The sequence below is a fragment of the Gambusia affinis genome, linkage group LG22, assembly GCF_019740435.1.
Source record: "Gambusia affinis linkage group LG22, SWU_Gaff_1.0, whole genome shotgun sequence".
Lineage (NCBI taxonomy): Eukaryota > Metazoa > Chordata > Actinopteri > Cyprinodontiformes > Poeciliidae > Gambusia > Gambusia affinis.
The window spans coordinates 21,305,312-21,332,927 of NC_057889.1; the positions used below are offsets into that span (position 1 = coordinate 21,305,312).

Sequence of the window (27,616 nt, forward strand, 5' to 3'; positions counted from 1 at the left end):
AGTTTATTTATATAGCAACACGGCAACACAAAGTGCTTTACAGGAATTAAAAGGAAATACGAACAAAATAACAAACCAAAGGAAAGAGCAAAAGAAGAAAAAGAATCTAATGTTGATTTAAAGTATGTAAACTAGATACTCCTATTCAGGGTTGGTAGATAAGTATAATTAAGTATCCTCTGGTCTAATTCCTTTTCTGGTTTAAAAATAGAAGTCTAAAAGTAGTTGCTAAGGTAATTTTTCTGGATTCCAAGTTCTAATCCCTGTTCCGGGTTGCTAAATAAATGAAAGTGGATAAATGTCCTCTGGACTTCTGGGATGCTAGACAAGTATAAGCATTCTCTGGGCTTTCTAAGTTTGCTCTACATTTGTAAAAGTAATGAGTACTCCACAGTTTCTAAGTAATAATAAAAACTAAATGTTCCTGTTTTGGAAGAATTTTTTCTGGATTCTACGTTTGTTCTAATTCTTTTGTGTCGTTGCTACAAACATTCTGTCCTGACCTTGATCCTGACACTCTGCTTGGCTATCGGATTGAGAAACTGTGTCAATTGATGAAATGGAGGAAGATGGACTCAATGCTTAACCGATTTAGTTTGTTTCATATAACTGCAGAGTGCAATTAATTTGCAGAATTGTACAGACCAATACTCTGGTCATCGGGTGTGTATGTCTGTCGCTACTTTGAGGCGACTTTATGAATGTCCTCAAAATGAAGACGAGTTTCTAAACCAACTATGACTGATGATGTCATTGAGGTTAAAGAAATTACTCATAACAGGACCATTACAGTGCACTGTTTAACTGTGCCAAAAGTAACCATTTTGTAGTGAATGACATACATACTAATGAGAATGTGAATGGATGCCAACTAGCAATACATGATGCACAGAAAGACAGAAAGAAAACAAGGCCTCCAAGATGGTAATATTTCTACTGAGCATCTGATGAATGCAAAAAAATCTGTTTGCTACTTTCTATGTGTTTTACTGGCTATCTATTACATGGTTTGCTACCTAATTTAATGTTATCTATCATACCCATTATTAAGGACAAAACCGCTGCCAATTGTCTTTGGACAATTACCAACCCATACCTTAGCTAGTAGTCTGTCAAAGGATTTTCTTAAAGAATACCAATAAACAGGCTGGAAGAGTTTGTCCTGACCTCTAATAGACAATTTGGTTTTATTAAAAATGACATGGACATGTGTATTTTTGCACTAAAGGAGATCTTAGACTTGTATAACTGGAACAACACTACAATATTTATGTGTTTGATCACATTTTATTGTGTGGCTCATCAAAAGTTTTTTTACAAGTTACAAAACAAGTGTACCCAAATATCTAATTAGAATTCTTATTTACGCCTCAATTACTGTGAGACAGGTTAATACTGCCTGATTCATTTAATGTTGGTAAGAGAGTAAGGCAGGGCAGTATACCTTCCCTTACCTCTAACATTTATATGAATAAACTCTCAGGCTTATATATCTTATGAATCTTATGTACAAATATATGTGTAGATTATCTGTGTCATGCAATAATATAATTGCAATTTTAGTAAATCCTGCACTGAGTACAGTCAGATTTACCTCAAGATTGTAGAAAAACTGGTGCCACCATTTATTTGTGGTTCAGCGAACAATGTTATGTGAACTTTTTATTATTATTATTATTATTATTTAAGTTAAACTGGAAAAACAACAACGATCTGCAACAGAATAAGAAACAGAAAAGAGCTCCCACTGATGAGGACAATGAACCTATAAAACATGTACAACAAATGCTAACTGACATCAGAGTATCAAATAAAATGAAAGAGTACTCAAGGAACAAACTCTTCAACAAAATACTCCAAGTACCAAATACTTTGCTGAAGCCCCTTTAGCAGCAATCACACTCCGTTTTGGAGAATTTTCTACCGTTTTACCTGCACATCCCCTCAACCACAGTGAGGTTAGATAGGAGAACACAGTCGATTTTAACTCTTCAATGACTCAGAAATTGCCTTGTATTTATCTTCACAGTGGTTGTAAGTATGACTTTAGCCAGGTGTTGAACAGTGCCTGTTTACCTCCAGATATGACTCTTGGATTTCAGACCAAACAGTAACTTTGTCTCCATTACAAATGTGTGCAAAACATTCTCTGGACCTCTGGTGGGGCCAGCTGTGCATTGTCCAAGGAGGCCAGTGTGTGCAAACCACAGCAACGCGCTTATTTCTAAACATTACATGTGATGCAAAATAAGTGTTTCCATTACAATTTTGCTAAATGCACAAATTTTGATACTTAAAAAAAACACCTCATCTTAGCACAAAGAAATATATTTTTGTAATTCAAACTTGCGCAACGGTCAATGGAAACAGCTAGTTCTATTTTGGTTTCAAACTACAGAAATTATTTTCTTCTGCTCTAGCAATCTGTCAATTCATATAAGGGGAGTGATGTAAGTCTAGTCACAATATAAAGGGCTGATTCCAGTACAACCAGCGGTACAGTGGGTAACTTGGTTGACCCTCTTGATGGCTCTCCAAGCACTGAAGCTCTGCCAAAGGGACCACTTGGTTCTCTGGGCTGCCTGACCAGTCTGGCTGAGCCGACATGTCTGGGATGGATGGATATCGATGGTTTCTGAACTCCTTCCATTTCCAAATAATGGAGACTACAGCATTTTTGGGAGGCTTTTCTAAACTGTCATTTTCTTATCTATCCTCAGATTTATGTTCTTAGACATAAATCTACAGACAGTCCCTTTGACCTTGTTGCTTTGTAAAATGTGAGGCCAAATGTGTTTCATTCCTAATCAACTCCAAAGATGATGAGCTCAGTTTTGAATACTCATGTACATGTGATATTGTTGAAGGAATTAATCAGCCATTGTTAAAAGTGACAACAAGAAAATGAGTAATAAAGGCTGCGAAAGTTTAGTGAAAACTTTGCCACTGTAACATGTCATTATACGCATGCCTTAAACACGGCTCATATTTGCATGTTTTGGCAGACTTGTCTGAACAGTCACACAGGTACTTTTACTACATGAGAGTCACCAACCTGTCAGCCCTCATTCTTTTTCTGTCAGTTGAACTGCGAAACCACAAATATTTTTGAAACTAGGGTTGCACAATGTGGTTGAAAAACATATCATGACAAAGCATTTCATATCAGTCAATATCAAACATTATTGCTTAGTTGTTTTTTTTTTTGCTGTAAACATCTGAAATATAGCAAAAACTGGTGATGTGACCGTTCTTGTTTTATCCACAGTTTTCACTCCACGCTGTTGTTTCTCACTTTTTATGAGACCCACGTTACTCTAAGAGTTGTTGCTAGGTAACCAAAGAGCAAGTCTGTTAATTGATGCCAACAACTTTTCTTAGCCAGCTGTGAGAGATTGAGCTAGCTGCTAAAGCCTTTCCTTTTCCTTCAATTGCACTAAAGCCTGAGCTGCTACCTCTGTTAGGGGCAACAAACCCAGGCTGTCAAACACCTACTTCACTCACAAGAAGTTCAACTACATGGAAAGACACTAACCCGACGTTATTAGCATACAGAAGTGCTAGCATAGCTCGGTCTCACAGCTCACACACTTAGATCGCTAGACTGTGTTGGTAGTTGCACAATTAAATTGATTAATATTAATAATCATAATAAGGGGACAAGTAGCTAAATACAGTACAGACCAAAAGTTTGGACACACCTTCTCATTGAATTCAATTAGAAAGTGTGTCCAAACCTTTGGTCTGTACTGTATGTTCGGTAGATATTTCACTTACCGCTCCACTGTCACTGTCAGAAGCCAGGCTGAGGTCAAAATTGTCCGTTCTTTGACAGAACTACAGCACTGTTGGAATGGGTTAATGTGATTTTCTTATACATACGTTACCCCAATGTGGGGGTCCGTTCATATGATTGATTGAAACAAGGAAGCTCAGACTGGTTGCTGATTACTCTGGTAAATAAAAAAGGCATTTGTAGATTGAGAGTTTTTGGGGGGGTTTTTCACACAGAAATGCAGCAAAGTCCACAGCCCAGAAACAGCTTGTAGATCAAACAGATCCACAAGCTGTTGTGAATCTCGTCCTATGTATTTATAAATCTTGTTCTGTGTATTTGTGAATATTGAGAGAATATTCAAATTTTAAGTCATATTCAATAGTTTAATGAATTTTAATATTAATTAATATAATGTTTTCTTCAATAGCTACCATATAGTGTACCCCACCGACTAAGAATCAGAGTGAAATTGTTCTAGTAAACTGTATAGATCAGGCACACACATTTTTATTCCATTTTAACTTTAATGTAATTTAATCTTTATTTTTGTTACCTATTTTTTTTGTTGTTTAAATTTAGTATTTCTCTTCAATAGCTTCTAATTCATTTGACCCATTAACTCAAAATCAGTGTGAAATTATTACAAAACAAAATATCTACTTTTCTTGACAGAAATGCATGTAACATAAATAGCTAACATAGCTACTTGATTGTGCTATAAAATGACACCATGTGCCTAAAAGACGCATAATTCTGCCCCTTTTATAGAGATTGTTTGCTTCAAAAATACATTTGTTAAAATAAATTATTTCTCAACCTGGGAATTCTTTGCCCCCACTGAAAAACATTGAGAATAAAGATGGAATATTTCTCAGTTTTTCTGTGTGAGATTGTGCTGCTGCAATAAAAGATTAATTTATGGTATACATCTATGCCACGTTATATATTCAGAGTTTATGGTACAGCACATAAAATAGACATAAAGCAAAAAGCTGTCTCTTTAGTTTTAGCTCATCAACTTATAATGTTCCACTATAAACCTGGTGTTCACTGAAGCAACATGTAATGAATATAGATATTCTCCTCATCTTTACAGTAATTCTTAACATAGAATAATATACCATATTAGCTGTGTAACACTAAGGGACAACAAAAAATTAAATGTTATTAGAAAGTCAAGACTTGTCATATGTGCAACAAGTGCTTAAAAAAGTTAAATGTTTGACTCCATCATGAGATTCTAGTAGTTTTCTTAAAGGATGGGGATCTTTAAGGCCTCAGTTAGAAAAAGTGGGACTTACAGCAATTTCTCTGCAGGCTGACATAGATATTCCAGTGCCTTCAATTTGCTTCAGTGCATATTCCTTCTCATCCTTCCTGTGGAGAGAAAAACAGAAAGGAGTGGAGGTGTTATTACTATTTAGAGCAGCACAAAGTTCATGTGAAAAAATCTGACATGAATGTGTTTGTATACATTTTAACATTAAGAAATACAAATAAACACCTTGTGAAAGAATGGCAGTTATGAGGGAATATCTTCGTAACATGACGTAAAACTTTTAAAAAAGAAAAGTTGATTTTACATAATACTGCTCATTTAACTTCTGTGAGTTCTCCTGGGTTCCCTACATGGTGAGCTGCTGTAGAATTGAGAACGTTCCACAGCAGAACCACTGCCCTGCAGAAATTTGTCCTTGATGCAAAGACAGAAACTCAAACTGCACGCTGGCCTGGCTGCAGCTCCCAGCTGGCACATTTCCCTTTTTTTTTTTCCCCATTTATCCTTGAGAATCAGATCTGTGCATGAAAATCAGTCAATAAGTGAAATGTGAGCCTGCAGGGCAGAGCAGTCTGCAGACTAACAGCGATGGCTTCAACTGAGCAGCCTCCCTGTGTTTAGGGCCACGGGTTGGAGAGGCAGACTGGAGGAAATCAGAGCCAAAGGGAGACACGGCCCTGTTAAAACCTGCGCTGAGAGGCGTGATTAAAGCCTAAGCAGCATCCAGAGAGAACTTGACAGAGTGCGGAGCCCGCACAGATCAAACACTTCCTGGTAGTGCTCACATCAAACCCTCTCCAGCCTCATTTGCATCCCAGATGGACACGGTTTAAAAAAGGAGCTCTCAGGCACACTTGGCAGACGCTAACCGAGCAGCGCAGGCACTCGTCACATTTCAGCTTTTGCTCTGTAAACAAAATAGGTGCTTATCGTTTAAGCAAATTCAGACCATGAAGAACTTTATCAGGCACTCTGCAGGGCAAAAACACAGATACCCAGAGGTTCACTAGGAACTAAGAGATTTGCTGTTGTCTGTTGTATTCACCCATACATGACTAAAGGCTAGGAATCATTTTTGCGAGGAAAAATGTGACGACATATTTTTGGCTACAAGTCCAGCACAGCAACTTTTAAGATATGTTTTGAGGTTTTTTCCTTTAAAATTAATGTACTGTAATATAATACAGACTGGGTTACCAGACAGATATGAAGTGAAAAGTGCCAAAGTAAAATAAATAAATATCCATCCATCCATTTTCTAACACCCTTGTCTCTTTCCCCTGGGTTCCCTACATGGTGAGCTGCTGGGGTCAGGAGGGTTGCTGGTGTCTACCTCCAGCTAACGTTCCGGGCGAGATGCAGGGTCACCCTGGACAGGTCACCAGTCTGTCGCAGGGCAACACAGAAAACATACAGGACACACAACCATTCACACACACACACACACACACACACACACACACACACACACACACACCTAGGGAGAATTTAGAGAGACCAAATATCCTGACAGTCATGTTTTTGGACTGTGGGAAGAAGCTGGAGTACCCACGCATGCACAGGGAGAACATGCAAACTCCATGCAGAAAGACCCCGGGCCGGGAATCGAACCCAGGACCTTCTTGCTGCAAGGCAACAGCTCTACCACCTGCGCCACTGTGCAGCCCACAATAAAGAAATAACTCATAAAATAATTACTTTAAATGATTCATGAATTTACTAAAATTGGAAATAAATATTGAAAAGAATTATTACACACAAATAATCATATGGGCCCGAATTGTATTGATTTCATTTTATTTCAGGATTGTCTTAGTCTATCATTGCTCATTGTGGCAGACCTGTAATTTTACACCAAAAAATAAACAGTTGCTCACCAGAAAAAAAAAGAGATTTTTATCTTGGTTGAATGTATCATCACAGCAAAGCAGTTTTAAGGGAAGAGTCAAAGTTTTCTTTTTTCACCGTCTGAGATAAAAGTCAAAGGATGGAAGCAGCTATATGAAAGAGGACATGAATTCCTATGAAGACAGCATTTTTAAAGACACTACCATTAAAAAGTGAGTGAAGCTTTAGCAGGTCACAGAAAAGCTGATCCTCTTAAGCCTTTGAGAATTATCTGTGACAGAAAATACTGGACTTGAGAATATTGCCAGGCTTTTGGAAATCTCACAGTTCATTACAATTCCCTGGAGATTCCAAATAGAGACAGATGCATATAGTTAGTAACGCCAACCGCCTCAAACGCTAACACAAGATGCTAAAGACAGCTTCCCTAGCTACCTAATTAACACAGAATGTTAACGAGGTAATCAATTTGTTTTTGGAATAATAGTGACTCCATGTTTTACAGTGACTGTTTTCAAAATGACATCACCTGTACTCCCAACTTAAATACTGTTGAAACAAGAAGTCTACATACACTGACTAAAAAGGCACATTCATTTTTATTCTTTACTGTCAAAGGTAAACCAGACCAAACTTCTCTTGAATTAGTACAATTCTTTTTTCTAAATGCCAGAAAACGTAGTGAGACAATATTAGAGATTTTTTTTTTACTTTCTGTGAATGCGTGGAATTTCAGTCATTTTAAATAATTATTTCTGACTACCGGTAGATTTTTTTTAAAAATCACATTAAACAATTATTAATTATTATCTACTCCTCAAATTTAATTACGGCAATACTAAAACTTGAATTTCTCAGTATGTTTTGTCCGCAAACAAAACAAAAGTAACCCATTCTTCTGGGTCCTCAACTTTTTTCAACCAGCTGGATTTAAATAAAAAAAAACAGCAAACAGCTTTCACATACATCATACTTTACTTGTTCATGTGGGCATATTCTTCGAGCCACACATACCTAATCCTGCCTAACAGTTCATGAGCACAATTCCAAACTGAATGCATATTGAGGGACAATCCCCCAATTTCTTGCACATTAAACCTTGCTCACACCTTGTTGAGCTCTGCCATCTCTCTTGTGGGATTAACTTGCTAAAGAGGCGTATTGCTCTGGCTTTAAGTGTGAAGCGCAGCGACGTTAAATAAAAAGCGTTGAATATCTTTCGTATTACCGAAGAAGGTGGATTAATTTGTTCCTAGTGTTCCACTCACAGGGGATGGCACCAGGAGTTCTCACTTTAATAAGCTTTACAGGTTGGGTCCGGTGAGAACAGGTGATGCTTCCTTTCCCTGGAGCCTCCCCTGCTGCCACTGACAATCCAACCCAGGCTCAGGCTCCATCAGAGGGAACTAACTCCTGAAACCACTGGCTAATGCTGACTTTTATGTCCACTCCTATTTGGCTACAGTTCTTGCCTGCTAACAATCTATATTTAAAATGTAGCCAAAGAACAATATAAATTGTGAATGGCTGATTTCATTTGTACGTTACTTGTTAAAATCAATCAAATTTTTCAGAAACTTGTTATTAGTCATTTGCAACTGTGTGAGTCTTACAAATGGGATTCAAATGCAATACAAATATTCTTCACACCTAAGATTTCAACATTTTTATGACCATTTATTGTCTATAAATTACGGCAACACTTAACTACAATAACAAAAAACTGACACAAATACATGCTGTATGTGCAAAATTATTTATAAACAAGTAGAGGAAGTAGGCACAAATTAGGGGTAGACTGATTGCAGTTTTCTGACAGATCAATGATCTTTAAAAAACAAAAACACAACACAGAGCAGCTCATTCCGATATCGGCCAATACTATTTTTTGTCTCAAAAGTCACAAAATGTAACAATAAGATCATTAAATTGGAAACAGTAGAGTGATTAGTGTTAACCACATGACCTGGTGGGTGGGTCAGTCAGTCAGCCTTCTATCAGGGAGGACAAAATGGGAGTGGCTGATATTCAAACCTTTGCAGATGCAGATAAGATTGGTGGAAAACATCGGTTTCACATCTAAGCATCGGCCAATCATAGATCTCTCAAAATGAAGGAGAGAAATTTATGGTTGCACCTCTACAAAATATACCACAATATGCATTAATACAAACAATGAACACTCTCTTTGCACTACAGCAATGGCAGTGTTCACATCCACAATCTTCCTTGTTTACACTCTTGGGGGGTTCAGCCAATCAGTGACAAGGAAAACAAATAGATTGGTGGCTTTGCAAGCACCAGCCAATGATGTGTGGAGAAGCATTGCGCCATTTCAACTTCCCATAGCTCCTTTGCCTTTTGAATATTTCACTTGTGCTTTATAAAAATAAAATAAAAAATCTGTAAATACAGAACCATGAATAGGTGAGAGTCCACTAATCCAAAACATCTGGTCGTATCAACAGAAAAATGGTTCACCAGGCACAGATTCAACATTCCTCCACCAACATCTCAGTACCAGAAGATACATCCTACAGAAAGCCTGTAGACTGAGCTGAACTGGAGAGAGCATCAGAGAGGACCAAAGGTTCAAACATCCCCCTGTCTGGCATTTGGACAACAAATATGCCACCAGTTAGTAATTTAGAGAAAATCAATTATATTTTAGCATGCTCAAATAAAAATGTTTACTAAAGGGAGATTATGCTGCTGCATTTAATAATATCTATTTTATGGCTTTGAACACATATTTACCAGAGGTGCTAACTAATTCATCTATATCTGTATGCAACATTAGCAGGAATCTGGGCCCACCAGTGAGCCATGGCCATATGCGCACAGATACTTATAGGTTTTTCCAGGCATTAAGCTAATGGTACAACTCCATTTCATTCTGCCCAGAGTTATAATAACAGTTTAACAAGACTGAACTGATGAGCCAGACACCTGTAAACTGATGAACTGATTATTAAATATTCCTGTGAGCTCATAAATAGACCTAATAATAGAAAATCTGGCTCTTTATTCTTTCGGCGCTCTTCTTACCCCGACCTGCTCATCGCCCTGCGGCAGAGTAAATATGGCTCCATTACACCACATGACATTTTTCCATTGCTACAAGGGCTGATCTTTATGGACCCTGGCAAACTGTTTTGATTCGCCTCGCTGATGAGAGCTTTTCTAAAAGCTACACAGCTGTTTCATATCTGTCAACTGTTGACTTTTCTCAATTTCATCAACTCCAAAGTTCACATTCATGTTCATAATCATGTAAGTATATTTTCCAAACACAGTATTTTCTTGAAGGCAACCCCCCCCCACCCCCCAACCCCCCAACATTTCCTGGTTTTAACGCTTTTGTGGTTTGAGTGATATTCTACAACTTAGAAATGTATACACTCCTGGTCAAAATATTGGGACCTGGACTGATTCATCCCAGAACTACTTTAAGTTTATTTATGTAGATGGGAGCAAACTGCTTTCTGCTTGTACTTTTACGTCGAAGTAGCACTTTGTGGAGTTCAGCCAAGGAGATCCTCAGTACTTAGTAAGTTCTTTGCTTTGGGAATTGAAATCTCAGCGGCTGCTGTCACTAAGCCACTGCTGCAGGTATTTTGCAGTCAGTCAAGGACTACCGATCATCCTGCCTCCTCAGAAGTCATTTGGGAGCCTTCAAAAGCTTCCCCTCTCTGCCACAGCTTCTTTTACTTTAAGCCTGCAAACTATCCATCTAAATATGTAGAACAGGGGGGAAAGTAGGTCTGCCATGCTATTTCCGCCTCTGTGCTGAAGGGTCAGAGTGATTCACCTCTGACAAAAGTCAAACAAAAGCCAACAAGGAGGTAGAAACGGGGTTTGGGTAAGTACTGACAGTAGGAACAGTTGAGCAGAAATGTAAACATCCCATTTGCTGTGATGTTGGGCTTGTCTTCTGCTTCACTCGGATTGTCAAAAATAAAAGGAGTCCCTAATAACCTAGTGTGTCTGTAAACAAAGTTTGGTATTGCTCACTGTTAAAGCTGGGGCCACCGCAACCCCGCCAAGTGTCGCAAGCAGCCCCCTACGGAGCGCTGCAGCACGCCGAGCTACCTTCGCCGCCACGCTTTCTAAGAGATAACCAGCAGCCGTGGTTTTAATGTTGCTGTTTGGGGGTGTTGGAAGAGAAGTGGAGGAGGAGGAAAGAGAGGAAGTATGCGCGTGTGTGTATACTTGAGTGTGAGTGCGCGTGAGTGTAGAGGGGGACCGTTGGTGAGTGAATGCGTGCGTTACATGAAAACAAAAACACAGAGACACACACACACACACACGCAGAAGGATATCGCTTCGGGGAGGTACAAATCTAACGCTGCGTTCAACACACAAGCGGCACTCGCGGTCCCAAAATGCATCCTGCAATGGGCTGAATCTCAGAACAAACAATACCGATCACGGTTATCTTACCCGTCTTTGCGCTTAGCTTTATAAACGTGCCCGTAGGTGCCTCGACCCACTTTGCAACCTTCATATTCGAACAGATCTTCTACTCTCTCCCTCTCGGCTGCCAGCTTTGTTTTGAAGTCGTAATCCATTTTAACCCATAAATACGTCTTAAATTACAATAAAATAAAATATTAATTATTACATGCATTAATTAAATAATCTGGTCGTTTTATTCCCCCACCATTTCCTTGTTTGGGATTTTGGTCTGCTCCGCTTAATGTTCACTGGCTCGTTGACGTTTCTAATTGGGGCGCGTGGGTTTCTGGGAAGAGCAGTCTTTCTGGGCAGTCGCCACCGCTCGCAAACTATCAAACTGAAGACGCAAAAAACTACAACCCGCGTTACTCGCTGCGGTTTAGTGCACTTTGCGTACCCCTGAGCGCTGTTCAAAAATGCAGCTTGGACATTTGAGTTCATGGATAGCTTCAGTTTTTAAATAACTAAATATATAATATTTTGGTTATATGTATATTTCCATATGTATATAAAATATAGATAACTATATATATCAGGTGATATGATATTTTGGTTATTTTAATACAATTTCCAGTAAGTTTCATAGCATCCAATCGATGCCTTACATAAGCCGCAGCCAAATGTTATTGATTGGGTTAAAATGTACAAATTTCAAAAGCAAGCATCATTTCTCAATAGCTGAGGACCTTCTTTGCATAGAAGGTCCTCTGCTGTGGCTTTTACCACAGCAGAAAGTGTCAATGTCTCAATAATGTTCCATGTTTCCTTCAACATCAAGAACAGCTTGGCAGTACTTCTCATGCTGTTCACAAGTCAGCTTATTGTCTGCTGAGGCATGGCAATCCCACTCTTCTTGAAACGTGGCCTTGACAGTTAGAGTTGTTTCTCTGGGTTTCATATGGGACTCAGGTCTGGAGTAACCTGACCTGAGTCAGGTTTCTTTAATTGTGCTACTCTGAGGATGACTCATTCATTCGTCATACTTTAAGTTTATCATTTCTTCCTATTCTATTACTTGACGCGTTAGAGTTCATAATGCATATTTTCTGTCGTGTTTAGAAATGTGAGGAACCCCAGTCTCCAGTGGCCATACCCTAATGATGCAACCTTGATGATTTGGAGCATTTTCAGCCATGAATGTGAATTGAGGCCTGTGTTGTTCATGCAGTGACACAATGACTGGATACACAAAGTTATTCAGGAGGTCCAGGCTTGTCATTGTACCATTATCATACTGTAGGGCAGAATATGTAGCAGTGTACCTGCTTACACTGCAACAGTGGTGGTGTCTGGTAACAACAGCGGCTGTTGCATAGCGTTCACCTTGACATCGCCATCATTGTCATTTCTGCTCATATGAATAATTTTTATTTTTAATTTTAAAATACTGTTTTTAGCTCATTGTATATGTATATATATATATATGTGTGTGTGTGTGTGTGTGTGTGTGTGTGTATTACTTCTTAATGCTTAGTCAATATTTAAAATGACTGGGTATAATAAAACGTCCTTTTAAATGTATGCAATGATATGTGATACTCCAATTAAACTTCAGCTGAACATTAATAATGATTTTTGCATGGATGAAAAAAAATATTTTCTGACCTAGAAAAAATGCATATAGTGTTTCGAGAATATTTCATTTGTTTATTAAAATACTGTTTTAGCTCATTTCAAAATATTTATTTTTCTTTTCCCCATTATAGTTCGCACAAAAAACATTTACAACTTTTTTTAATAACAAAATTCTTTGTTTATATACAAATTCAAATAAAAAAGAATCATAGAACTATCAAATAGTAATGCCCAATTTTTGGTATTATGTCGTATGAAAACAATAAATCCCCATTGTGTCGTAACTTTTAGTACCTGTAGAAGGGCACGTTGGGAAACCTTTCTCTGCCATAAGTGACGTGTCCTTGGACCAATCAGAAACCACAAGAAGTGACCCTGCTGTCAGATTGGCTCGACGCAGTTGTGACGTAATGAACTTTGGTATAAAATCAACACACGCACTTCATTCAGCGCTTTACACAGTATGGCCGGCGATATTAGCTAGCACTCGCTTACGGTATTCTCTGCAAAAGGGAAGGCGGTAACTCAAGATAATTAACACCTGGATTGCTTAAAGGACTGTACCTCAATAAATTATAACTAACCGAGGAAGGATTAAATAAGCTGTAAACGTTGTAACTGACGTTCTAATAATTCTGTTGGGTGTCTGTTGTCTCATGATGGAAGATAACGGTGCACATTTCTTCGAGGGGACCGAGAAGCTGCTGGAGGTGTGGTTCTCTCGCCAGGACGAGACCAAAGGGACCGGGGACCTCCGCACCATCCCGAGGTTTGAGTCTTTTTCTTATCTGCACTGTCATATCATGAACTGAAGTTTACCCCCTATTGCCGTAAACTTCAGGTATTGTGTGACATGTAGTTAATAATATGTTATAAAGACCAGACTCCTTGATGCTTTCATTGGTTTACCCGAATCTGGCCTGCTGAGAATCGAAGCAGTTTCTGGCCTTACAGCCCCCCACCAGCGAGTTAGCCAACAGCACTCTGGAAAATGGTCACCTCCCCCTTTAACTGTGCTACTCTGAGGATGACTCATTCATTCGTCGTACTTTAAGTTTATCAGTTCTTCCTATTCTATTACTTGACGTTTTAGGGTTCGTAATGGATATTTTCTGTCGTGTTTAGAAATACGTAGACTAGCAGGTGTGCGATGGTTATTAGCTGAGTAACTCATGCGACTTCTTAAAAGAAGAGTATCAACATCTTTTAAGCGCTGTCCTGCTGATTTTGTTGGCCTTTATTGGGGTCTTAAAATGCTGTGCCATTTAGGTGGCTGATTCATCCGTCACTGACATGTGTCAGTCAGTTTTTGCTGCCAAAATTAGGCGGGCTTGATGAATTTTCTTAACCCTTTACCGATGTCCATGACTCCGAAGTTGGTATCATATTCGAGCTTTTGAATTTCGGCATTCATTAAAGCGTCATTGTGCTGCTTTTTAGAGAATCTGGGTTCCGTTTATTTAGGTTTAGGTCATTTGTGAAAGTTGAAAAATATGAATTTGTCCAAACACAAATAGATTATTTTACATTAGTGAAACGGATTGTTTTTGGTAAATACAGTGAAAGTGTGAAACAAGTCATAACGTGCTGTACAACGGATCTATTTAGTTTAGAGTAACTCAGTATAACTTTGACCAAAGTATTACACTTTTCAAGTAGGACTCTAAATTAAGATGGATCTGATCAGAGGTAGTTCCGGTTCCTTTAAAACTGTTGAAATAACCCTTTACTGACGTGACAAAACTGATGCCAACTTCAGCATCGTGTCGTTGCTAGTATACTTATGTCGCTTTGCTGTCTGCCTGCATGGCTACTAGGTTGGATACATTCGAGAAGCGGAAAAATAAAGCACACTCCATTTTTGTCTTGTAATAAAGCTGTTTAACTGTAGCTGCGTTTGTCGTTGAGTTTATTTCTCTATGCGTCATTCAACAAGGAGGAGGGAGGGGAGCGTGAAGCATGTGGTCGGCCTTCGTTTGACTCTGTAGCATGGCCACTGCTGCGCTCAGCGTTCTAAGAAATGCTTCTGGACAGTTTCATCAGCTGCATCCTTTTCTTGGACAGGCTGGAAAACGGAACCCAGTTTCTGACTGGGTTCCGTTCTTCAAGTGAATTCTGTCAGGTGGGAAGCGCAGAGAGACATTGGGTCATCAGTTTTTGTTGTACGGTATAGGTCTCGAATTAAGCGTTTCTGTCTAGTCATCGGCAGTCCCGAATATTGACTTTTGTTGTTTTGTCAAAAAAAAACGAAAAAAATCCCTACTGGTCCCTGCACGAGTCACGTTTCCAGCCATGAGGACGCTCCCCTCCCCAGCCCTCTGATTGGCTCAAGGGTTCTACACTCTGATTTGCTCAGTGGCACTCGGCTGTATTTGAATAGGATGACCACATGGATCTTCACAAAGATCCATGTGGTGAATGTAAAATACTGTTGACCTTTGCCCTGGTTCAGTTCAACAAATTTCACTTCTTCCATGTGCCTCAAAAGGTTATGTAAAAAAAAAAAAAAAGTTGATTATAGACACAGCAGGTGAGCAGAATAGTGATTCTGATCAGAATGGGCCTGTTTTGAACAGCTGTGAATGCTGGTCTGCAACTCAAACTGTTTGCTGCATCTAATGAATGAGAGAAAAGGAATTCTCACCATTTTCAGCCTATAAACACACTTTTTGATTTTAAAGAAATGAAAGTGTTGCCTACATGTTAAAGCATAAAAGGGGGTGTAGGAATATTACTACTTTTATATTAAAAGATCCTGCAATCTCACTGGATGTGTTGCATTTATTCCCCTCTTTGTTTTCTACTCTCCAGAAAAATGAAATGTTCAGGTCTCAAAGAAAAATGAGTGTTTTTGGAAAAAGTCTGATTGGTGGAATAATTTAGGTTCTATAATTGGACAAATGCCAGTGTGTGTGTGTGTGTGTGTGGCTTGTGGTGCGATTGAGGAGCGGCATTAATTCACAGCAAAAGGACAGATTAGCGGCTTACGGGGACCCAGTCAGTGGATCAAGCCCGCTGGACATCAGCCAGTGTCCAAATAAGTCCACAAGGGCATCTGAGTGACCGGCGGGGCCGTTGCTCAGATTACCTCCGCTGTCAGGCCTCAGATCTTATGCTCTGCTGCTGGTGACTGCAGGGCAACTTTCCCAAAGGCAACGTGGAGTCAAACTTTGAATTTAGGTCTGTGTGAACCTGTTGAATGGGTGAAGACAAGCAGGTCCTGGTAGATCCTGGTTCTTTTCTTTGAGGAAATGGGATCGCGCTGAGCGCTCTGAAATAGCCTCTGGTGTGCATGTCGCTGAGAAACGGGAGCTGCCTCAGGTTTCTGGTAACATTGTTGCAATGGGCCGAGGAAAGCATGTTGCTACAGCCCTCCCATGTGTTTTTGTGTGAAATGGCGACCCTTAACACCGTCCACCGACCTGTAGAGCCGACAGTCACACTTGTTTGATCTAAATGCTTTGCAAAACAAGCATGCAGCCTTCTGTTGGAATATCTCAATTCATTGAGATATTGACTGGGTACTGACTGGGTTTCACCACTCCAAGCCTTAATCTGTTGCTGGAGATGATCAGAAAGAAAATTGAGTCAAAATGGCTTCAAGATTCACGCCCCTCTTCTCCCACTCCCCTCCCTGCAGTCAGAATTCCTAAGTCATATTTGTCTGTAGGGAAGCTGCTGAGAAAACGGTGTAAAAATGTGTTCTCTTGTTAAACATAAATAAAAGAAATTTTAAAAAAGTGTGGAAATTCATGCAATGCTCACTTTTTTTTGTCCTAATGCATAATTATGAGATCATTTTTCTGTAAATATGGTGAAAAACATTGAGTTTAAGTGACTAAGTCCCACCTACGGGTATTTCTGTATATCTTTCTTCTACCACTCTGCTGCTTCAGCCTTATCTGATTTTATATTCCATAATCAATATGGGAGTAACAAAATTTGAGCTATTCAAGTTGTTTAAAAGAATGGAAAAACATTTTTTCTCTTTTTTTCTTCCATATGTAGATTTTAAAAGGAATTTTAATGAGGAAAACGTACAAAATTACTTTGAAATATTTCTAAAGTACCACCACAAAATCAGTGATTTCTGATTGCGAGAAAAAGAAAATCACAAAAGCAGTCATGAAGTCCTGCTGGGACTGAATAAATTATTTTACTTGCCACAAACATCTCAGGTATCTGATCAGTGAGCCGATAAGTGTGCACCGAGATTCCACCTACATGCCAACAGGACTACGTGAGCATAGTTTTTATTTTGCTTCCTGACGTCCTGTATAATTTTGTAAACTGTAAAATAAATCTTTAAATGCTCCTTCAACAATAGTAGCAACGCACTAGGAAATCTTTTGCTGACTGACATTGGATAATTATTTTTCCCCCTACTGGTGACCAGAGTGCTAGAAACTAAAGAGCAGTTTTTGTTTTTTTTCTTTTTTTAATTTAATCAGGCAGAACAGGGGGCAGATCAGTGTAGAAATTGTTACTACAGGAAGATTTAGTGAGCTTTTTCCAGTACCAGTAAGGTGTTTTAAAATGAATTCTGAATATTTCCTCATCAAAAATCTTTTTATTATTATTATTATTTTGGATGAGTGAGTCAGTTAGCAGTTACCAGGAAGGCTGAGTGGACTACATCAAGTCGCTCTGTTTTATCCTCTTCAGATTTCCGACTACATCTCTGGTGAAACATGCTGGATTTGGAAACATTGGTGTAAATATCAGCGTTCTGTAGGGAATGGACCAGATTTTGAGAACACTGTAGAATTCTAATCAGTGTATCTCTAACATGTCAGAACTTCATGTACAGCTCTGGCACATGAAGATGTACTGGCCTGTTTATGAAGAGAGTGTGTATGTGTGTGTGTGTGTGTGTTTGTCTGGTCAGAGCATGCTGCTGTGAGACTGTCCTACTGGCTAAATATTACATTTGTGTAAAAATACAACTTCAGGACTCTCAAACTATATTAGCCAAAGCACACTGTACTCCAAACAGGCCTTTGTGATATGAATATTTCACACACTAATATAATGTATTTTCAATATATGTTGTACAGCCCAAGCAATTCCCCTTCCTGGCAAAAATGGACAGACGGTGGGGGGTTACAGTTTATCTCAATATTTTACGGTATTATTGTGATAACAAAAGTGACAATAAGAACTATTTACTTGCCTGCCCACAGACATGAATGCTGTTCTTGAAAAACATTCTAATGTGTGTGATTTTTATATCACTAACCTGATCATATCATTTAATCATATTTTCAAATTTACCAATACTCATTGAACTCAAGCAATGCAGACTTTAAAAAAAACCAAAAAAAAAAAATTGTTTATTTTGATTTAGCTAAATGTAGAACCACTTTTCAGACAATCACAAATCCTACATTTTGTCCTCTTCCTATAAAACTGTTCTTCGTCAGGAATTGCAACACCTCAGTCACTGTTTGTACTGTAGATTAACTTGAACCATAACATGATCTACGTTGTTGTTGTTGGGCAATGAAAGAGACAAATGAATCTTTTAACAGAGTAGTTCCTGCATGTGTTCACCCAGACTCTAAACCATTGACCTGTTGATTACATATTATGGGTGGGCATTTATTGTGCGACTTACCATTTATTCAGAAACATTTACACACATTTTGATTTATTGTCTTGATAAATGTGCATTAATGTTAAAAAAACAAAACCAACATTACTGGAAACTTTCACATTTATTTTCTCCACCTTCACAAATATTAGTAAATTTGAAAATGTGATTAAATGTAGTTGCTGCGTGCCGTTTGGTACGAATCATGCTGCAAGTGGCGTCCTGAAGAAGGTGATTCAAAATTGGAACATTTTCCAAAGAACAGTATTTGTGTTTGATACTTTGAATGCTAAAAATCCTAAAAACAAAACACAAAAATCACCTGTAATACAGGGTTCCCCCAGTGTTTTTCCCCCCAGGCTAAGCAATGCTTATTTAATTAAGTATTTTTAAAATGTTTGCATTTTTTTGAGACTTTATTGTTAGTGTTCAGGTATTAATCTTCCAATCTTTCAATAGCATATAATTATCAAGTGATATTTGAAATATTTCTGTCAACTTTAAACATTTACCTGAAAACACAATGGGCTGCTGGATGAATGACTGCTCTAGCCCCCAACCACCAGGCTTAGCAAGTTTTCTGGGGGAAACCTTGTGTAAGAGTTTTTATTATCATAATGGTACCACAAAATGTTGTAATCAAATTCTAGGTCCATATTGCCCATCCCTTCTACAGATCAGTTGTTGATCTGATTTATTGTGCCATAGACGAATGTTCTTCAGTAGCATTACAGTATTAAGTCTAGTAATGGACATAATAGAGGTTTATTATTATTCCTGTGGTTGCGCTAATAAATTCCCTTTTTTCATGCTGGAAAAACAAACAATAGATTCTCCATGAGAGATGTTCACCTCATCCGCAGAGAGAAACTCACTCAAGTATGTGCTGATGCGAATTGGTGTGTGTGTGAGATGGAACGGTTACCAGCTGAGGGCCGGGTTTGCTGCTGGTACAGTCCCCATTGAGCGTCGCGAGCTTTCTCTAGTGGCTGATGCCGAGCTGTGAATGGGCCCAGACTGTTCTTCCAAGGCTGTGTTGGAAAACGTGACGCAGCTGCTTTTTGCACTGCAGCTGTTTTTTGTTTTTTTGGTTTTTTTCCCCCCCAGTCCTGGTGGGAGGGCAGGAGGAACAGCAAGTATCTGTGGAGGAGCGTACAGCGTTTATCTCCTTTTTACTTGGCTATTAATTTCATATTGTTGAAATTTGTTATTATATTGTAGAGTTTTCAGGCCACACAAAAGCACATTTTTGCAAATTACTGCAGTGATTAACAATGGTCGACTGGTAGATATTGGATGTCTTGCAAACACTAGGTTCCCTTTCTACAACATATTTTAGGACGGGGTGTGCAATGTTCGGATGCTCCAACACACCTGAGTTAAATGACTGGTTAATGACATGAATGTGTAAAACATGCCGACATGCTATGAAGGCGTTTTGGTTGAGGTGTGTTGGAACATTGGAGCGTTCAAACGCAGGACTGGCAAGCTGTGCAGAGTAATCCTAACATCTATCCTCCTTCTCTTCTGTGTTCCAGGTTTGAGTGGGACAAACTTTTGGAAAATGTGCATTGTTTGATCATAAGTGTGACAAAGACTGACAAGCAGGAAGCTTATATACTCAGGTAAGAACGGCCTGTCCTCTCCAAAGATCGTCTGGCTCAGTGGTGTCCAATCACCTTCACTGATGGATTTCTCTGCTGCAGTAGTACATAATGAGGTTTTACTATTAAAGTTTCTTCTTTTCTCTGCTCCACAGTGAGAGTAGCATGTTTGTCTCCAAGAGACGTTTCATTTTGAAGACATGTGGAACCACCCTCTTACTGCAAGCACTGGTGCCTCTGCTGGAGCTCGCCAGGGAGTACTGTGGCTTCGACGCCATCGAGGTTAGACACACACTGCCTTCATATGAAACTCTTCACACTTCTGTATGTTTGGTATGCTGGGGAAGACCCTTACCAAGGCTTTCATTAATGTTCAAACCTCAATGTATTTAAACTTGCCAGCTATTCTCTGTTTAAAGTCTGGACATGAATACATTTTGACCAACTTTGCAGCTGTGGCTGATTAAGGATGTTGTCCTGCTGGAAGCTCAGCCTCCATGATGCGTTCAAGGTGATGCCGTGTTGGCTTTCTGTACAGTTTAGGATTTCATGGGATTGTTCTAACAAACCTCCAAGTCCAGAAACCGAAAAGATCTATTTGCATTGGGTTTAGTTGCACTGAGGCGCTCAAATTACTGATTAAACCGGTTCCTGGATGTAGTCAGTGGCACTAGATTTTATTTAGTGGGAGCAACAAGGGATGAACCGAGATGCAAACTACATTTTTCAGGGTTTGTTTTTTTTTTTGTTGTTGTTGCTATACTACTTTACTTCCACTTAACAAAATGTGGCTCTTTGTTACTCCGTCACATAAAGTGTGTCATTCATTGTGCAATATTGGGGGTAGTTGCATTTCCATTTACCATGAAATTGCGCGAAAAAAAGTTTTCAACAAATCTTTTTTGCGTTGGGATGAGATTTTTTATTTTTTATTTTTCAGCTGTATTCAAATTTGTGTATTTTGCAAAACTAATGGAAACACTTAATTTGCATCATGCTCTTTTATAGCCTCTGTTCTCCTTTAATAATGCATAGCTGACTCCACCAGAACTATCAGAGCATCACAGTTCATCAAAGGTTGACCTTGACATTTGAAACGTGATAAATCCATAGCTTTTATGTAAACTTGCAGCTGAGTTTTATGAACTTAAAACATGAGCAGACTTATTGCATCATAATTGCATTTTTTAAATAATTTTTTTCCCAACATTAGCAGAATATCAAAAGTCTTGAGCACATTTGTTATGGAAACGGCTAGTAAGTGGACAGTTTCACCGTGGGGTAACTTTTGGGTGTGTTTTGTTGCAGAATTTCTTCTATTCCCGTAAGAACTTCATGAAGCCGGCCCACCAAGAGTTCCCTCATCGAAACTTTCAGGAGGAAGTGGATTTTCTCAGCCAAATTTTCCCAAGTACGTAAAGCAGATCTGACCAAGGGTCGTAGTAAAATTCTGACGGTCTTCGATTCCAGTGTAAACCTTGATTTCCTCTTCCTTCCAGACGGAGCAGCCTACTGCATGGGACGTTTGAACTCTGACTGCTGGTAAGTGTCCTGAAGCTGACCGGCTGGAACTTAAGTGCATGTCCAGTGTTGCTGCTTTCACTAGAAAGGCATTCAACAGAACTGAGTAAGCTTCCTCTGCCCCAAACGACGACACATGTTCATCTCTGAACAAATGAACCAGCTAGTTTGTAGACTCTGCTGTGTTGCTGTAGCATTTCTGATGACTACTGCCTCCTGGTGGCTGATAAGATGTGTCCCTGGGGCTTTTTTTTCCTTTAATGGCAGCACATTCAGAGGCATCAAGCCCCTCCCCTCTGGATCGTTCTGACCGCTCCATTGCCCTTCAGGTACCTGTTCACCCTGGATCTGCCAGAGTACTGGGAGAACAAGAAGGCCGATCAGACGCTGGAAGTTTTGATGAGCGACCTCGACCCAGCCATTATGGACCAGTTCTACATGAAAGACGGTGTTTCTGCAAGTGAGGTCACTCGTGTAAGTAACCTGAAGCAGCAGTGGCTGCACCAGGGGAAGAGTCCTGATTAGAGATGCACTGATCTGATGTTAAAGGGGCCGTATTATACAAGATCAACTTGTTTTGACTCAACTCAGTTCCTTCAGACTAGCCAGCAGCAATTTGCAAACACCTGGTGGAACTGCACAATTGCTGAACTCATTATCAAGCTACTTCTCAAAGTAACACTGGCAAAAATGTCGTTAAAGGGTTAATGTAGGAACAACGGTATGACTTCCTGAAGGAGTTTCAGAAAGAGGAGTTTTTAAAGACAGAGACCCGATCTCAAGGCATGAAATATTAAATTCAAATTTCTTGGGTCAAATTTGATAAATGTAACAACTAAAGGTATCATAATTACTTGATTGTGCTATAAAACGGCCTAAAAAATGCATAATATTGTCTCTTTAATATTTGTATTGTTCCCAGTTTAAAAAAATTCCAGATTGGTTATCAGTGCCAAAGTCATACAGGCAGATCCATTCAATCATTATACTTAGAATTCCTAACTGCACATTGCGAACCATTTTGAGAAGATTTTTTAGGTTTATTCTGAACATGTTAAACCAAGGTAGCCAGTTTCTTTAGTTCTACCTGCACTGACTGAATAAAGTTGTTTTTACATGTTTGACCAAGCTTGTGTAGCTGTTATGTATTTAAATGTGCTGTACTGATGCAGAGTTATTGAATAAATTTGTAATTCAGTACATTTATGTATTCGTATTTAAAAGAAACCCTTCAAGTCTTTCAGCACAGTTTTTTCTGTTTGGGATCAGAATGGCCCAGAAGTAAACCACAGATATCGGTACCATAAGTGAAAACAGTGGATCGGTGCATCCCCAGTCCTAACCGTCTCCTCCCATTCTGCCCCTCAGAGGAGTGGAATTCGTGACCTGATACCAGGTTCTGTGATCGACGCCACAATGTTCAACCCTTGTGGATACTCAATGAACGGAATGAAGACTGATGTGAGTTGCGACCTCGCCGTCTTCTGCGCCGGCGGACGCGAGCCAGCGTCGGTAACGTTGCTGTTGTGTTTGTGGGATGCAGGGAACTTACTGGACCATTCACATCACCCCGGAGCCAGAGTTCTCATACGTCAGCTTCGAGACCAACCTCTCCCAGACGTCCTACGACGATCTGATCAGGAAGGTCGTGGATGTGTTCAAGCCAGGAAAATTTGTGACTACACTTTTTGTCAACCAGGTGTGTGCAGTCCGTTTAATTAACTTCAGTTGACAGCTCATGTCATCTGGAGGCACATTAAAAAGCCAACAGGTTGGATTTCCAGCCAGGTACATTGATGTATCACTGAAACTAGGGCTCTTTTCTTAACAGGTCATTGTTGAAAATTAGAATTTATTCTTACACAACTGGCTTGGTTAAATGAAAACAAAGTAAAGTATTATTATTTATTATTTAATTGAGTAGGGTGGTGATTAGTCTGATGACAAATCAAATAAAAAAATGGTCCTGTGCTGTTTTACCTACTTAAGCTTGTACAAAAAATGTATGAAAGAGAAAATGCTGGTTAAAAACAACAAATTCATATTTTAATTATGAAATAACCTTTTAATTATTTAGTATGCAGTACAATTCAAACATTACTTTTATTCCCTACCTTGAAGTATGGGGAAAAGAAATGTAAGTTTCAAAAACAAATATTTCACTTTAATTTAAAAAGAACTAGAAAGCAAACTTAAACTGAGGAATTGTTAAATACTGGCTTTTATGTTATATTTCACTTTCAGTCTCTAGTTTGAAGTATGAAAAACTTAAGAAAATTTTCTAATGTATTTTTCCTTTTTTTGTTCATTACCCTTATCAGGAGGTACAAATATTATCCAGATTGTGTTCAGTCACAGAAGTCTTTAGAAAAGGGAATAAAAATATCACCCAGCCACAAAGTTAGTTTTAGCAACATGTAAATCTCATAAGTTTCTCGTTTTGTTTTTAGTGACTTTTACATCTCATCATAGCAAGATGTTGCTCCTGAATTTTTTATTTTTTTTTAAGGTGTTACAGATAAATGCTGCCATAGTTTATGAACTCAGAATAAAGTTTAATATTTGGCTCGGTTGTCCTGTGGTTGGAAACGGTCAAATACGTGAACATAATCAAATCCTCATATTAGAGGAAAACCTGTGGGACTCTTCCAAGCCTCAAAGGCCATCCCAACTAAAGCATGGGAGTGGTAGCATCATGTTGTGTGGACACTATTAATACAATGTGTAAACTTCTGGTTTTATCTTTATATAATCAGGTCAGTCCCATCATTATTAAAAGGAAGTTCTGGTTTGATTGAGTTTATTTAAAATTGGACAGTGTACAACATGCATTGTCCACTGAAGGACAGATGTACTGCACCAGGTTATAGCTACTATCTGTAGTAGCATTAAAACAGACAGTAGTATTGAAATTTGACATGTAATAATACAAAACCTGAGGACAAAAAAAATAATCTCACCATACAGACTATAAGAACAAAATAAAAACGGTAGTTCCATCGACACGTGGGTAGATATGGACAGTTATTTTGAGCAGATTTTATGTGAATGAACTTGATGCAGAAGGAGCCATGGTTTTACTATACCAGAAAACTTACAGAAGTCTGTACATGGTGGTATATGGATTGGCAATGTGTTCCAGAACTGATGTTGAACAAGAAAATGTTGACTTCCTAATGGAAGTCTTACACTTTAGAATGCTACACTCACCCCTAGTGGTCCATCAAGTATAAATCAATTGTGTGTGTGTATATATATAATTGCTCTTTGTATATTTTCACTCAATTTTTCCTCCCCTTGTCCTCCTTCCACAGAGCTCCAAGTGTCGCAGTGTCTTCTCTTCCCCCCAGAAACTCGAGGGCTACAAGCGCCTCGACCGCCAGTTGGCTCAGTTCAACGATTACAATTTCGTCTTTACAAGCTACGCCAAGAACCGCCAGCAAAACCAGCAGAGCTGAGGGTTGAGGATGAAGAAGAGGCGCAAAAAGAAAGTTGGTGGCAGCTGCCGCCATCGCTCGGGCGCCACATCCTCGCCCCTCCCCGTCTGCTCAGCGGCTGCCCGCCTCGCCCTGAGTTTACCCTCCAGTTTGAGTTGTTTGCATTGTCGTAACTGTGACTTAAGTCTCTTGCATGAAAGCTCTTCTCGCTGTCTCGATATTCTAGCTCACTCTTGCTGTGATCCTGAGGTGCATGTAGAGGAATTAACCATGCTCTGTTCCAGGCTGTCCATCGGCGCCCAGTACACCGGTCCCTTCCTGCAGGTTTCTCCCCTCATCCCCCACAGACAGGGCTTCCGCCCGCACTAGAGCAGGGCCCTGGCACGCTCAGACTGGCCCGCCTCTTCACGGCTCAGTGGTCTTCCACTCTCTTCCCGTTCACTTGAGACGCATTGACCTTCCAAATTCTCAGATCTATTGATTCGGTCGGGATATTTTGAGTTTACCCTAAAGTTGCGTAATATTTTTTGTTGCAGAGATCCACTGCTGCAGTGGATCTGCTTTGCTGGGCCATAAAGCGTCACTTCATTTTTCAGTTTCTTGGCATCCGCTTTTTTCTTCTTCACAATTTGCCCTCATTGGGCTGATGTGATTTGGCCCACCGTCTGAATGTCTGTTTCCATGGAGAACAGCCTGGAGCTCGTTTGAGCTGAATGTCCGACTCCAGGAGAGCAGCCGGCGCAGTCACAATGCCCTCTGCTGACCAAACGTTTTCCAGTCCTTGCAGACCATGGAGCCGACCGTCCTGGCTGCTACCCTGTCAAACGCTTTCAATGAATCAGACACATTTAACTCAGTTGAACAGCAAAGCGTTTTTTTGTTGTTTTTTTTTTTTTCCTCTCTGTGTCCGTCCTCTCTGTCTCTTTCCGCCCCATACAGAAATCTGTAAAAGCACAATAGAGGCCCACCAGTCTGAGCATGCCAGGGTGAACCCGGATCATTCCACATATAACTCCTGGCTAAACTGCCATTTTATTAGATTGATTGTCTCCCCCCCTAACTTTTGAATCAGTTGAAAATAGGACTTCCTAGCAGTTTTCTTTGTTTGGATGGCCGGTCCTTTTGTCCGTTGAGGGGGACGTCCTGTGACACTGTGGTGCATGTGACTTCTAGTACCGTGTTGCTTGACAGCCTAGTGCCACCTCTTCCTCGTTTTGTTTGTACTTCACCTTCCAGCTGGAAGCACACATAGATGCTGCTGCATCCTGACATGTTAAAGGGTTTTATTTTCTTTACGATATTTTCACGGGTTCAGTTAAGTTATAGTTTCTCTTAAAGCTGCGGGGAAGTTCTTGGAGCAGGTTGGAGGGATTCACTAACCCTCACGCTTCCTTAAGACTTCCCTACAGCTGCTGTGGGATTAAGAACATCTTAATGCTACTCTTTGGGGATCATTGCCATTTTGTTTTCTTTTTATACAGTGACGTCAATGCATTGTTACAGTAAAATAATCAGAACATTTTATACAAAGCATTTTGTATTTCTGCTGCGGACCAATTTTTCATTTCCTCTTTTGTGTTCAAATGTTAAAGCGGTTTCCCCAAACTAGTTTGTTCAGAAGTTAAGGGATTACTTTTTCTTTCTTTTTTTTAAAAAAAGCTGACTAACTCTTGTGAATAAATAAATATCTGACTCTCCACTCCTTGAATTTGGTGTGATTTTCCCCTCTGGGGTCGAGGGTACAGTTATCTGGATCTGTCAGGATGTACTGAAGGAGACACTTTGCTGTTCTAATTTCTTTTGCTGTTCTTTGGATGGTCAAGATGTGCTAAATATATCTGTGCTATGAGCTTGATGCTTCAATAAAAGATATTTACCTGTTCAATGACTCCCATTTGTCTTCATATATGTGGAATTTTATCAGCTGAAGTAAAACATTTCTGCTAGTACATGGCCTATTACTGTGGTACCTAACAGAAGCAGTTTGGTTTAGGGAGGGTTGACCAAGTTAGCCCAATACAGTATTCAAAAGTAAAGACTACTTTGTCACTGCACCAAGTTCTGGTTCTGCTGGAGGTTCCTTTCTGTTAAAGGGGAGTTTTTCTTCCCTGCTGTCACCACAAGCATGCTCAGTATGAGGAATTGCTGTAAAGACAACATAACACAAGCGATTGTTGGCTGGTATGTTAACTACTGAATGCTGTCAGCCCACAATTCAATGCAATCTGCTGGGTTTCCTTAGAAAACATTAACTAAACTTAACCGTTTGATTAATAGGCTCTGTTAGAATTAATGCATTTGAATTAACTTTTTTGTGCTAAATTGGCTTGAGATGAGGTGTTGTGAATTGTACTTAAGCTAGAAGACACCAGTGCTACCAACTGCGCGACTCTCGGTGTGTTAATGAGAAGGATCATATCGCCCCCTGATGGACAGAATGTGAATTATTCATTCTTTTCTTTAAACGTCTTTTTGATGTCTTAATTTGACAGAAAGATATGAACTGCAGTGGCAGAGGTCTGA

At 39.5% G+C, this 27,616-nt stretch overlaps 2 protein-coding genes across 2 annotated transcripts in view; one reads left to right on the top strand and one right to left on the bottom strand.

The window, feature by feature from the left end:
• Window positions 1–11,596, bottom strand: part of cdk19 (cyclin-dependent kinase 19) — a 49,019-nt gene extending 37,423 nt beyond the window's left edge. The window contains exons 1-2 of the mRNA XM_044105640.1: window positions 11,349–11,596; window positions 5,080–5,155 (exon numbers count right to left, since the gene is read on the bottom strand). Of these exons, the coding sequence (XP_043961575.1) occupies window positions 5,080–5,155; window positions 11,349–11,476 (204 nt within the window). The 5' untranslated portion in view covers window positions 11,477–11,596. The remainder of the gene's footprint in view (window positions 1–5,079; window positions 5,156–11,348) is intronic.
• Window positions 11,597–13,377: 1,781 nt separating this feature from the next.
• Window positions 13,378–26,975, top strand: amd1 (adenosylmethionine decarboxylase 1). Its single transcript, XM_044105642.1, has 9 exons — window positions 13,378–13,707; window positions 20,070–20,156; window positions 20,291–20,417; window positions 21,444–21,546; window positions 21,635–21,677; window positions 21,986–22,130; window positions 23,025–23,117; window positions 23,200–23,355; window positions 24,971–26,975. Exons 1-9 carry the CDS (start codon window positions 13,595–13,597, stop codon window positions 25,112–25,114), a joined length of 1,011 nt encoding a protein of 336 aa, XP_043961577.1. The 5' UTR covers window positions 13,378–13,594; the 3' UTR covers window positions 25,115–26,975.
• The last annotated feature ends 641 nt before the right edge of the window (window positions 26,976–27,616 follow it).

Bases quoted from the DNA above. Each gene is read 5' to 3' on its own strand.
- amd1 (XM_044105642.1), top strand. From the start codon at position 13,595: ATGATGGAAGATAACGGTGCACATTTCTTCGAGGGGACCGAGAAGCTG. The intron at 13,708-20,069 runs GTTTGAGTCTTT...TCTGTGTTCCAG, and splicing joins GACCTCCGCACCATCCCGAG to GTTTGAGTGGGACAAACTTT. The intron at 21,678-21,985 runs GTAAGTGTCCTG...ATTGCCCTTCAG, and splicing joins CGTTTGAACTCTGACTGCTG to GTACCTGTTCACCCTGGATC.